Source organism: Erpetoichthys calabaricus, chromosome 1 (assembly GCF_900747795.2).
Source record: "Erpetoichthys calabaricus chromosome 1, fErpCal1.3, whole genome shotgun sequence".
NCBI lineage: Eukaryota > Metazoa > Chordata > Cladistia > Polypteriformes > Polypteridae > Erpetoichthys > Erpetoichthys calabaricus.
The window spans coordinates 208,706,567-208,720,636 of NC_041394.2; the positions used below are offsets into that span (position 1 = coordinate 208,706,567).

The 14,070-nt window shown below is 38.6% G+C and overlaps 1 protein-coding gene across 3 annotated transcripts in view; it reads left to right on the plus strand.

Moving 5' to 3' along the window:
- Positions 1-13,069, plus strand: part of ifrd1 (interferon-related developmental regulator 1) — an 87,119-nt gene extending 74,050 nt beyond the window's left edge. The window contains exons 11-12 of one of the 3 annotated variants that reach the window (XM_051928717.1): positions 12,479-12,574; positions 12,705-13,069. In XM_051928717.1, the coding sequence (XP_051784677.1) occupies positions 12,479-12,574; positions 12,705-12,794 (186 nt within the window). In that variant the 3' untranslated portion in view covers positions 12,795-13,069. The remainder of the gene's footprint in view (positions 1-12,478; positions 12,575-12,704) is intronic. The other 2 variants (XR_007935233.1, XM_051928716.1) reach the window with 2 other exon arrangements.
- Positions 13,070-14,070: the final 1,001 nt, after the last annotated feature.

A 14,070-nucleotide genomic window follows, 5' to 3' on the forward strand; every position in this document is an offset into this window, starting at 1 on the left:
AGGATGGGAAGGTGCGTTGTCCAACAGTAACACAGCTCTTTGTGGCAAATTTTTGGAGCGTAGATGGTCTTGAACAGCAGGAACAAAATGTTTAAAAAACCAATCTTTAAAAATCTCTCTGTTCATCCATGCTTTGGTCTGATTGTAGTAAAGGACAGGAAAATTGCACATTTGTGTTCCCTTAAATGATCGTGGATTCTTAGACTTTCCAATGCATACGAGCATCAATTTGTGTGAACCACTAGTGTTAGCGCATGCTAGCACTGTTATTCGTTCCTTACTGGACTTGTGACCTGGAGCAGACTTGGGAGGTGGGGTTGCGGGGGTTGTGTATCGCGTCATCATGCCTCACACGTAATCACGTGAACTGACTGTGAAGGAGAAAGGACGGCCATATATGGCGTTCATTTATAAAACAGCGGACAGGCTGTGTAAAGGCAGCTTCACAAAAAACAGATCCTTAAGAAATTGTTGGTATATTTTCCCTCGGTTTAAAAAGGTTTTCTTTTCTTCTTAATAAAAATTTAAAAGCAGAACTTCGCCGCTGCAAAGCGTGCCTGACATTATTGAAAAGAAACTAATCCTGCAACGCCGCTATTCAATCACGTGCCGCTATTCAATGACACTTGCCTAACGCCTGACTTTATTGAAAAGAAACTAAACTTGCAGTGCCGCTATTCAATGATGTGCCGCTATTCAATTACACTTGCCTTACCCCTGATGAGCCAAGAATTAGGGCGAAACACGTGTCACGTACTCTTTGCATTATTTGACAGTAAACTATTTTCATCCATTCTATAATCGGCTTCTCACAACTGAAGGCACCGGGGCTGATGTTAGCTGACTTGCTGGCCAACCATAAGCGTTACCTGGTAGGTAACCACCCATACAATCAGATTGTGATTCAGACTAGGAATGCCATGAATGTAATTACCCCGATCTACATACTAGAGAAAAGCTCAATGAAGAAGAAACAGTGTGTAAGCATACATATTAACACGTGCAATTAAACGTGTGCATTTACGGGGTGATTTCTCAGGCTTAAAAGCTCGCCTTTTATTAAAAAGGTAAATGCAAACCGTTTTCATTCTGAAGGGCACAAACCACGTTGGATTTCAGCCGTTAAACGCGCAAAAATGTCGGTACACCAGATAAATAAGCGCAACATATTATCAGTTGTATTGTATGCTTACAATACATATAGAAATGTGCTAATCGTTAACTAATAGTATGGGATGGTGTTTTTCGACTCGCGCCTTGATTTAAACGATTCCATGTCTTGGTGGGTTTGCGTAGCTTATTGTCAATATCTTTACACCTGTTTTTAAGACTTTATTGACTGAAACGGGCTTTCACGAAAAAAGTTAGGGCTTTGCTACAGGACACACCCTCCACAAGTTAAGGAAGTAAAAATAAAGGTATATATTTCTGTTTTATTTAAACCTTTTAAGTTCGTATGCATAGCCCCATTTGGCTGTTTTAGTTTTTTTTTTTTTCTTTTTTCAGTAATATTTAATCTCCTTAAAGAAAAACATGCATTTTACTTTTTTTGTATTCCCATCAGAGTCATTCTTTGTATGCCCATCTGAGTCATTTCATCACTAGATTTGAAAACTCTTCTTATCATTTAGGAGACTTTTTTTTTTTTTTTTTTTTAAACTCCTTGGTAATCCAGGTCTTATTTGGAAAGCTTCATGTTTTTGATGGTACAATATCCCTCAGTATCTCATCGATGTGACCTGAACATCACTTCCCAGGCTGTCCTTTGCAGAGTATTTTTTTTTTACTTTTTAAATTGGATTACCATGTAGTTGTGCCAAGGACGGAGTGGCTCTCTAAATTTTAATATCACAAAAAAGGGAATAACAAAGTCCCCTGAGATGAAACTTGTTTACACACTCTACATTTTTATATTTAGGTAAAGTTTAGTGTTGGTGTAGTGTTCTGTATGTGTTTTTTAAACTAGCATGCAAGAGTAAAATAATTAGATTGGAACTACTTGTGTGTCATGTGTGTTTTCGTAAGTCTGGTTATTTATCCAGGCCACTCCAGGTATTTCTACTTTAATAATGAAACAAAGCAAAATTTTCACATGTTCATTAAATGTTTAAGATCAGTATTTAAAAATATGATTTTCTTTTCTGTCTTTTAAAAGACAAATGACCCAATATCAAATAAGAATATATTTATTATTTCAGGCATCATATTTTATGAAAATGTTTCATTAATTTGTTACAGTAATCCCTCCTCCATCGCGGGGGTTGCGTTCCAGAGCCACCCGCGAAATAGGAAAATCCGCAAAGTAGAAACCATATGTTTATATGGTTATTTTTAGAATGTCATGCTTGGGTCACAGATTTGCGCAGAAACACAGGAGGTTGTAGAGAGACAGGAACGTTATTCAAACACTGCAAACAAACATTTGTCTCTTTTTCAAAAGTTTAAACTGTGCTCCATGACAAGACAGAGATGACAGTTCTGTCTCACAATTAAAAGAATGCAAACATATCTTCCTTTTCAAAGGAGTGCAAAGCAAGCAGTCAAAAAAAAAATCAATAGGGCTTTTTGGCTTTTAAGTATGCGAAGCACCGCCGGTACAAAGCTGTTGAAGGCGGCAGCTCACACCCCCTCTGTCAGGAGCAGGAAGAGAGAGAGAGAGAGCCACAGAAAAACAAAGTCAAAAATCAATACGTGCCCTTTGAGCTTTTAAGTATGCGAAGCACCGTGCAGCATGTCCTTCAGGAAGCAGCTGCACACAGCCCCCCTGCTCACACCCCCCTACGTCAGCGCAAGAGAGAGAGAGAGAAAGTAAGCTGGGTAGCTTCTCAGCCATCTGCCAATAGCGTCCCTTGTATGAAATCAACTGGGCAAACCAACTGAGGAAGCATGTACCAGAAATTAAAAGACCCATTGTCCGCAGAAACCCGCGAAGCAGCGAAAAATCCGTGATATATATTTAAATATGCTTACATATAAAATCCGCGATAGAGTGAAGCCGCGAAAGGCGAAGCGCGATATAGCGAGGGATCACTGTATATCTGTTTCTTACATGAAAGATTAAAAATCATTACTAACCAATTAGTAGCAGTTGAGGCTGATCTAGGACAAATTCCTGGGGATTCAAAGGATAAATCTATTGATGTAATGTTGGATGACAAAGATTTTTTTTTTAATTCTTTGAAAGTTTTCATGGTTGCTGCAACCTTTCTTTTAAAAGCCTGCTATTCCCAGTTGAATCAGGCTTTGCACGGAGCATATTTGAAGTGCAACGAAAACTTAAATACAGTAAGAAGATTTGATGAATGCATGCCCTTTGCCTTAAATATATACTGATAGAAAAATTAAGCATATTCGTTTCTCAAATACCAATTAAAAACTGAGAATATAGGAAAACAAAATGGTACAACAACAAAAACAGGAAAATAGTAAATGTAAATATCAAGGATCACCTTCCATTCCTCCAGTAACTTGCATTACCACCTCGTATAGCCACCGCTGCTGGACAACTCTGGCATAAAGAGCCAATGGACTTCTGAATTTGCAGAAAGACCTGAACATTTTTCTGCTCATTGGCAGGCAAAAATGTCACATCTCTGGATATTGCGACCCAGGGATTCCCAAGTGTGTTTTGTGTGTTTGAGGTCAGGAGTGGGGCAGACGAAGACCTGTGCATCAGCATTCATTCCTCAGGACAGTTGGGAGTATGGCAGCAGTGTGTGGCTGTGTCCTGCTGTAGGATTAGGTTGTATAGGAGCTGAGGGCAGAGAGCCTCCTGAGAGGTTTGATTTTTCTCTAAAACCAGCAGCATGAAAGCTGTCCCACATTGTCCTTTACTTTCCTCTGATATTGTTTCTGCTGGAATTTTAACAGCAGTACAGTTGCTGATCTGAAGTTATCTCTCATATGGACTAGCATGTGTCGGTCCTGCTTTGGTGTGGTTATTTAATGGCGACCATATCTTGGAGAGTCTTCTGTATGCTGGAACCTTGCCTGCAGTCAGGATACAGAAAAGCAGCTAAATCCTGGTAATGTGTGAATGTTTTGGTGATATTTGAAGCATTATGACAGGCACTTTCACTAAGTGCAGCTTTTGTCTTTCTCTGACCTTAGCATTGAGTAAATGATTTTTTTTTAAATGGGACCTGATCAGACATTATTCCACCTGGTGTTTTTTATGTAAAGGTGCACTTAACAAACTTTTGGGTGTTTTTTAAATGCTTCACTGCCCATGCTGTATGGCTGGAGAGCTAAAACAGGTTGACAACTTTTTAGTGAATGTAATTGTAGGTTGTATCATTACAGAAAATGCTGCATTACTTTTTTTCTTTCAGTATATGTGGAATAGTATGCAGATGAAAATTCTAGAATGGTCAGTGAATACATAGTTTACAAAGAATAATTTTTCATTTATTCATGTTAAGGAGCATATTCCTTAATTGTGGTTGCATGCTGTTGGTTTTACTTGAATTATATTTTTCCCCATTTGCAATAGGATGCCTATTGAAGCGGTATCTGATATGCTGAAACTGAAACATATTGCTTACTCCTTTTAGTTTTAAATTGTAATGCTATTTGGTTCATTCACAACTTACTAGCTTTTTTTTTTTCCTTAACATTTGTAGTTTGGTCCATTCATGGTTTGGAATTAGGATTTATTGCATAAAAAGCTGTTCCTTTTTCTATTTAATCTCCTTAGTGTTGGACCTGAGCATCAATCGGGCTGTAAAAACAGTGCCAAAAGCATTAGTCACGAGCATCACTCTGGCATCTGTATAGACACGTATCGTGTAAGCGTTAGACCCAAGGATTACTTGGGCTGTAAAAGTGCAAACTATGTTATTGTAAAGTGTTGTTCTGGAAACGATTATAAGCATGTCTTGTTTAAGCGACAGGCCTGAGTGTTACCCAGGCAGACTCGTCTTCTCCTAGCCTCATAATGGCGTCTTGTAAGAAATGGTTTTTCAGCAGCCCAGGTGCTGCACGCTCTTGACAGTGATACAAGCAGTCATAACGAAGTGAATCTGTCCTTAGGCAGTGAAACTGAAACAGACGGTGAAATCGAAAGTGATTCTGATGAATCTGAACATGACGCTCATGTCAATTGCACATGTGCAGTGTGCTATTCAAAAGCTGATCAGTCTGGAAAGAAAATATGCAAGGAATCACACAAATATTGTCCCAACTGGGACGCTGGATTGTGTATTTCACTCTGCTTCAAGATATACCACATAAACAACACATTTTGACAGTTCTGGAAGTTCAGCCGGGACACAGACACTGAGACAAACATCCCAAAAACACACACTTTTATTTACAGTTCCTCGTTCCATTGCACGCAATGTATAAACCACCAATAAAGCTTATTGCTTTCTTTTCCTTTGCTGCCTCCAATCCTCTCCCGCAAGCTCTGTCCTCTGCCACCCAATAACATACAGACAAAATCACTTGTAGAATTAAAAACAGGATAGGGATGTATTCATCATTAAGGATACTGTAGTCATTTTTATTGGTAGCTTATTTTATTGAAAGCTTGTGCTTTTGGGGAAAAGCCTTCTCATTTTTCAAAATATTTTTGTTTGACTCATAAATTGTTGAAGCCAAAATCTTCTTGTAGGTTTAAGCTGTTTAAAACCAAGCATTCCTGTCATGTCTTTGTATAGCAACTATTCTGTCAGCCTTTCCTGTGTACTGTTTTATTCTTCATGATGAGTAAAGCTACAGTGGTATCCAGCTGGCAGCTCTTTCTCTTGAGTTCAGACCTGCTGACAGCCTGAATCAATAGGCCAAGAAAGCAATCTGCCTAGTCATCTAAGGTGGATGGCTTTAAAGAGAATGATTGTTTGCATAAAATTATTGGCTGTACTTTCTTGTAAAACAAATACTGTTTTCTTATTAATGTAGGTATAGTAACATGTAAAGTATAAGCATGATTGTTGCACATTTTGAAATGGAAATAAGCATAAACTTTTTTAGGTAAATGGTTAAAATGCAGTTGTGAAAAGGAAAACTTGAATTTTGAACCTCACCTTGCTCCCAATGTAACCCACAATGTTTCCCTCATCTTCACATACAAATTGGACCACTAGCCTGTGTGAGTTGTCTTGATTCATCCCCATCCTGAAGTATATGCTAATGTCTAAAGTTGCCTTTTTATGTAGTTCTTTTTCTTGATTTTGCTCCTAACTAGCACTGGTCAACAATCCTTAACACTAGAATTACCAGAGCCTATGAAAAAAGTCGTAGATCCGTCCCACCTTAAATCGCTTCTTAAATCCGTTCGCACCTCTCCGCAGCGTCTTTTGTCCTCTAAATGTGCCGATAAAGACAAGCTGCAAGCAGCCGGCTATTCCATCCCCCCACCGACTTAGAATGTGCACGAACTTCTCCCAGCTCATGCCTTGATTGATTATCTGGGAGTGAAGTGGAGTTTTAGAGTGGAAATAATAGATCGTTATTTGGAACACACGCATTTCATGTGTGTTCCGTTTCTACAGTAATCTGTGTAAACACATTTTTAAAACAAACGTTTTTCATATTCTATTAGTAAATGACAAAAAATAGTCATAAACTATATAATGTGTAAAGCCTGAATTCCAAATATCAAAGAAACACTTTCACAAAAGGTACAAATATAACAGAACAAGTGTGCTTTTATTCAAAAATATAACTACTGTGAAAAAAGCCGCCTTACCTTGCGACATTGACACGCATTTACTACAACTGCCTCGGTGGCGTAATGGTATCAACTCCTGACTGCTAATCAAAAGGTCACAAGTTTGATCCTACACGACTCCCTTTTGAGAAGTGAACTGCTCTTATTCGTACTATTTTAGAATAAAAACAAACATTTGATTTCAGTCTGTAACAGCCGGTGTAATTTATGATTCTTGTAAAGGTTAGCTTTTTTTTTGTTTTTTTTGTTTTTTGTTTGTTTTTTTAATTCACTTTTCATTCTCTGTCGCGTTCAGGATTCCTCCCTACCCAGATCTGACACTGCTGTTTTCACATAAACACTCGCTATAGCTCTGCAGTGTGTCACAATACATACTAACCCCCAGGGATCTGACACACAAACGCTGGCGAATAGTAAAGAGCAGTAACTTCAGCGCTATATGCAATCATCATATTCAAATGTAAACTGTTCACACACGCGCACACACATGCAAGGATCGTCTTTCCTACATTTACAACGTGTGTACCTGTTACAATGTACACACTTCTTTCTATGCTGTGGTTTCTATTACACACCTGAAAGAAAGAGACAATATATGTGAAAACATTATTGCACTAATGCAATATTATTTGAAAACGAACAGCGTCAGATCGGGTGTGAATTTAAGCTGGTGCTGTTACTTAGAGTCAGATCAGGAGGGGCGGGGTGGGGTGACACTGACTAAGTTTACTTTCCTGGGGAAAGTGGCTGTCTGGAACAGAAGCTTGTCGATGTTGAATCCTCCTTTTCTTTTTCCATCGCCTTTCCTAGTAAGATGCGACAACGAAGTTCCTCTGCAAGCTGAGCCATGAACATTCTTCTTTTCTCAGTGACCCCCGTGCATGCCTTGCACAGTATAGGGTGGTCCAGATCTAATTATGCAATTGTCATTATGCTGTAACTTAAGTTTATTACATAGAAAATCACCCGAAAAATCCCAGACCATCGAGAAGTGTGCGAACTGATGACATGAAGAATCGTCCTTGCACCGAACTGGAATCGTCCCCGCATAAATCAAAGTCATCAAGACGATCTGGATCTGCATAATTAGATCTGGACCACCCTGTCCATGTGCGTTGATTACCGCCAGCATGTTGTAGCACATGCAGGTGGCCAGCTGCTGTGTGCTACAACATGCTGGTGGTGATCGGCGCACATTTTAAAAAAAGAAAGAGACAAATGTATGTGACGTTTTGAAGAAATTATTTTATGACGTGATTTACCTTTATTTATTTACTTACTTCCTACAGCCTAAAGTCACAAGTAGTTTGCAGGGGGCATGCTCAAAAAATACATGTAATGCCACAAAAAGTGCCTGCTGACACTTTAGTACGCAAGCAATGGTACGAGAATGCAGTTAGACTTTTTTTTTTTTTGGGCACATACACCATCCAGATCTAAACACTAGCGTGTACAGTCACTTGCGTTCTATATCGGAGCATTGCTTTCGAATGTTACTTACCTGTTTTACCTTTTTATTTATTAACTACCTACAGCGTAAAGTCAAGTAAAATGCAGAGCTTCCCAAATACATATACAAAGTACAGCGATTGCAAAAGTGTGATGTGCATTCTTGCTGCGATGTAGAAGGGTCGTCATGATCTGAGTTTACCTCTGTTGTAGTGCGTCTATGTGAAAACAGCAGTGTCAAATGAAGGGGGGGGGGGGGGGGGGGGGTTTGGGCTCGTGAACGCGGCTGAGATAATAAAACTGAATAATAAAAAAAAAAACAAACAAAGCTAACCTTTACATGTATCATAAATTACACCAGCTGTTACAGACTGAAATCAAATGTATGTTTTAATTCTAAAATAGTAAGAATAAGAGCAGTTCACTTCTCAAAAGTGAGTTGTGTAGGATCGAACCCGTGACCTTTTGATTCCCAGTCAGCAGGTGATACTATTGCACCACGGAGGCAGTCATAGTAAATGTGTGTCAATGTCGCATGCTAAGGCGGCTTTTTTTTCTGCAGTTACATTTTTGAATAAAAACGCACTTGTTCTGTTTGTACTTTTGTGAAAGTGTTTCTTTGATATTTGGACTTCAGGCTTCATACATTATATAGTTTATGCCTACATTTTGTCATTTACTACTAGAATATGAAAAACATTTGTTTTAAAAATGTGTTTACACAGATTACTGTAGAAACGGAACACACATGAAATGCGTGTGTTCCAGATAACGATCTATTGTTTCCACTCTAAAACTCCACTTCACTCCCAGATAATCAGTCAAGGCATGAACTGGGAGAAGTTCATGCACATTCTAAGTCGGTGGGAGGATGGAATAGCCGGCTGCTTGCAACTTGTCTTTATCAGCACATTTAGAAGACAAATGACACTGGCGGAGAGGTGCGAACGGATTTAAGAAGCAATTTAAGGTGGGACGGATCTATGAGTTTTTTCGTAGGCTCTGGTAATTCTAGTGTTAATAGTACACTCCTGAATTACTTTTCAGGTTTAACATGGTAATACAGGTAGTTGTGGTTATCTTACTATGTATTATAGTGAACACCCACTTAGAGTACACTTATTAAATGGTCTCTGCTTTATAATTTAAAACAAGAAAACTGAGCAACTTTTTTATGGTCATGCACAAGAACAATATTAAATATATAAGAAAGTAAGGAGGAGTTTTTCATTATTTATCTTTAGTGGTCCACCTGTCGATGATTTTATTAGAAGTGATCACAGTCCAAGTATACAAAATGTGGCAATAAGCTGTTTTAAGATCTTATCAGGAGTTCCTAGTCAGTTTGACAATCTTAATTGAGTATGCCTTTCAAATGAGCAGCATTTTTTTCCCCCATCCAAAATTTCGGAGGCTAGGGCTGTAACACACAAGTATAGTTTAGTCCTAAACTAAAGAACTGCTTCTTGTAAGACGGTGGGGTGGGGTGGGGAGACTTGTACACAATGGCCATTCCTTGCAGAGATAGATGGAGAGAGAGTGAGGAATTTAAATGCATTTTAACATATGAAACATCATCTCAATGTAAAAATACTTATGATGTTCCCTCTTAGTGTTTGTTACATAACAATCATGGAAGACATTTTTTTGTTTCTTGGACTGTCTAATTGTAGACAAGTATAATATTTTGTGCAATTCAATATTTGAATGTACACTATGTTAAAATGACATGCTCAAATGGGCTTAATCTAATTTATGGTCAATGTGGGCTGCAGCCTGTCCCAGCAAGGTAGTAAACGTCTGTAGTCCATTGTAAGGCACATTTACTTACACACCCACATATCCTCGGACCAGGCAAGAATCACCAGTCATCCAAATCTGTACATTTTTGTAGGTACAATGAAAACGGGAGAAAATGCATATGGACACTGGGAGAGTAAGTCCACTGTATTAGCTGCGCTAGGCCCTACACTACTCTGTATATAGTACACCCCCAAAATTCGCGGGGGTTACGTTCCTAGAGCACCCGCGAATTGTGAAAAACCGCAAATTTTGGATGTGGTTAAAAAATGCCTATTTTTATAGTTTAAAGTGTTTTGGGGGCATATTTAGGGTTTAATTTCAAACTCCGCTTAATACATTACCTAAAAAAAAAGAATGTAAAGGTAAACCTGTATACTGTATTGCTGTGTCTCCTGCAGTTCTAGAATGTAAAATACCGATGTTACCGCTATATGTACTGTAGTTCATGCAAGCATGCTTTCATTGCCAGAAGGCGTAGGGCGTTTCGGTGGCATCTTGGGGCTTTAACTCTTAAACTGCCACATCCTTGGGGGTTAATGCATCCCTGGACGCCAAATACTTTTTTGCCGCACTTTTAAGTAAATGTCACAATTCACAAAGAAAAAGTGAAATTTTAATAGAACACTTTTTTTTTTTTTCATGCAAAAGAGCACCACAATTACTGCAACACTGATCATTTTAGACACTGCTAATGAACTGTAAAAGCTATTTTAAAAAAAAAAAAAAAAAAAAAAAAACTACTGGAACAATATGTACAAAGTGCAACTGACGCCATGGATGTAAATCACTGAGCCAATTGCGCTTGAACTGGCTGCACGCAAGCACACAGAGGTAAACGCTGTCTCAATCCCAGAGACAGTGAGGCTGCAGTGTGTCATGCTTGGGTCACAGAATTGCACAGAAACACAGGAAATTGTAGAGACAGGAGCTTTATTCAAACACTTCAAACAAACGTGTCTCTTTCGGACGTAAAACGAGCTGAGTATGCAGTTAGCTCTCGATTAAAGAATAGACAAACATCATAGGGGAGCAGAGTATGTCTAGGGGAGGAGAGAGAAACAAAGCAATCAGCCAAAAAGGACAGGTGCTGTTCAGGCTTTTAAGTATGTGTAGCGTCGAGCGAGAAGCATATCACACGACAAAGTAAGCCTAGCAAGTAAGTGAGCAATGTGAAAGTAGTCTATCAGCGTTTTTTAAGAGGGTTTTTTTGAGGAGTGACAGTGTCTTCTAAGGGTGCGTTTAGCCCCCCTGCTCACAAGGGGCTGGCAGTGGTCATGAGCTGGCTGCTCAATGAATGTATGGCACTGACTGATGAGCTCCTGCGTGCTCGCAAATGGCACTGGGAAACGACTATAGCTGGTTGTGGTGGTTTAAGTGTTTAGAGAAACAAAATGGAAAACACAAACACTCAGCTGGAGATGCATCAGTCAATCAGCAGCAAGGAGAAATGAATAACGCTGCAGCAGTCTGGTGCCGCTAACATTCACACCGTCGAGAAGACGGCGATTTATTTTTATGGTGGAGATTGCAGGGATGCACCCAGCCTTGACCCAACCCACACGCACTCGCAAACAGAGACAAAAACAAAGCAAAACGGTAATCAAATAGCAAATAAAGAATGTAATGAAAGCAACGATACCACCCATGTTCCCCTTGTAGCGATTACACATTAAATACAACAAAGCACAAAGAAAACACACACAGTAAATCATGAAAAACAGCAACGGATGAAATGTAATGATGAAAATATATAGTCCAGAGATCCGCACGTTGAATGGGAATGTAAAGATAGTCCTACCGCTAGTTCTTGAAATGGTGAAGACGGGTTCAGGAGCGCTTCTTTCTTTGCAGGATGGCCATGAATCCACTTACAATCCTCATGTACACAGACAGACGGCAGACAATGCAAACACCAAACATGAAACGATTCGGGAAAAAACAAATAAGTACAGGTAACCCAACAGAAGGCAGGCAGAGAGACAGGAACTTGAAACACAAATTACAAAAAACTTTTTTTTTTTTTTTTGCTTTTGGTCACCGGCCCCCTTTGTAAAAGCCACGCTGACATCCTTTGACCCCAACAGCCCCAGCACCCTCAACAGAAGACCAATCAAAGCCACTGCAGGGACTGCTGGGAGTCAGTTTCAAATTCTATTGGCTACTTTCACCATCCCAAGCCTGTAGACGATATTTGCAGTTTCCACTAATAATTATTAGATAGGTTGTAAGGAAAAATCCGCGAATGACTGAGGCCGTGAACTCTGAACCACAACTTCACGGGGGTCTACTGTATGTTACATTACTACAACTTTTACTATCACTGTGCCTCCCTAATTTGGAAATTTAAAAATATAACGGGGGGGGGGGGGGGGGGCATAAGGACTTTTGAATTTTAAATATACATGACACAAGTTTGAGGTTTTATATTGCATTGAACTTTTCTTATAGGTTGAAGCATTGCTACATTAAGCTTTATAGGTTCTTAGAAATTTTGTTGTGGTATTTGGTGTGTGTTTTGAACAGTGCTTTTTTTTTTTAAATATTTTATTACAGGCTAATGAATTCATAAGAAGTATATTTGAGCTTGGACCCCCATTGATGGTTAATGCTACAACACTAAAGGCAATGAAAATCTCCCGTTTCGAGAGGGTAATGAACATTTTGACATTTCAGCAACTGGAATGCTAGTTTACTTTGTATTTTGAAATTGGTTGTTGCACCTGCATTTTATTTTTTCCTCCTTTTGATCATATTTCTATTAATCCTTGTTCTTTAACAGCATTTGTACAATGCAGCTGTATTCAAGGCCCGCACTAAAGCCAGGAGCAAGTTTAGAGACAAAAGGGTGGATTGTGGTGAATATATTTAAAATATGACAGACTGAAGATGTTTGTTGTTGCCCACCTAATGAAGGAGGAAATTCAAACCAAGTACATATTTATTCAAAATCTTAAGTATTTGTTTATATATAAAAGTTGAATTTTGTAGACTACAATTTTTATAATTATGATTTCTCGTATTCACACCTAAAACTAGTCTATATATTGAAAATAGAATAAATTGCCCAGTTGTTTCATGTTAGATTATCTGCTTTGTTTCTGTAAAGACTCTAATGCCACAATAAAAATCTTCGTAGCAACCTGATTGGTGTTTGTCTGTTACTTTGGTATTTCCTCTAATAACCCCAGGTTTATAGTAAATGTTGTGCAGCATAGGTTGTCAAAATAAGACATTCTTCTTGTAGGCATCCTATACTGTAGATTTAATCAGAAGTGGACATACAGTGTGCTTATCTCCTTGTATCAATAGGGAAATATTTATATAGCTCATGAAAACTACCACCTGTATTGTGTCTGTGCATCCCAATAATACAATAATCTCTTAAAGATGCTGCATGAGCAAGTGTTGGGCCATCCGCACTTGATAGCTGTGAGGAGTTGTATATTTAGCACATAATTTGGTTCACATTCATTCTCCCTGAACTATTTTTGTGTGGTGCATGGAAAAGTAATAAAGTATATTTAGAAGCCTTATTAAAATTTTAATCCAGTATTCTCATCAGATTGTAAAAGTTAGTGGACCAAAGATTTTGATAATCACCACAAACTCAAGAAGCAGGCTTCAAGCCTGCACAGGTCCATCAAAAATTAGGCTTCTCAAATTTCAGGGAAAAAAATTCTTAAAAGGAAATTGTGGACCCATAAGACCCCTGGTCTAAAAACAAAACAATGTTCCTTTTATATATAAAGGTTTATTAAACAAAATTCTGAAACAAAGTAAATACATGTGCCAAAGGCCAAACATACAGTGGTGTGAAAAACTATTTGCCCCCTTCCTGATTTCTTATTCTTTTGCATGTTTGTCACACAATGTTTCTGATCATCAAACACATTTAACCATTAGTCAAATATAACACAAGTAAACACAAAATGCAGTTTGTAAATGGTGGTTTTTATTATTTAGGGAGAAAAAAAAATCCAAACCTACATGGCCCTGTGTGAAAAAGTAATTGCCCCCCTGAACCTAATAACTGGTTGGGCCACCCTTAGCAGCAATAACTGCAATCAAGCGTTTGCGATAATTTGCAATGAGTCTTTTACAGCGCTCTGGAGGAATTTTGGCCCACTCATCTTTGCAAAATTGTT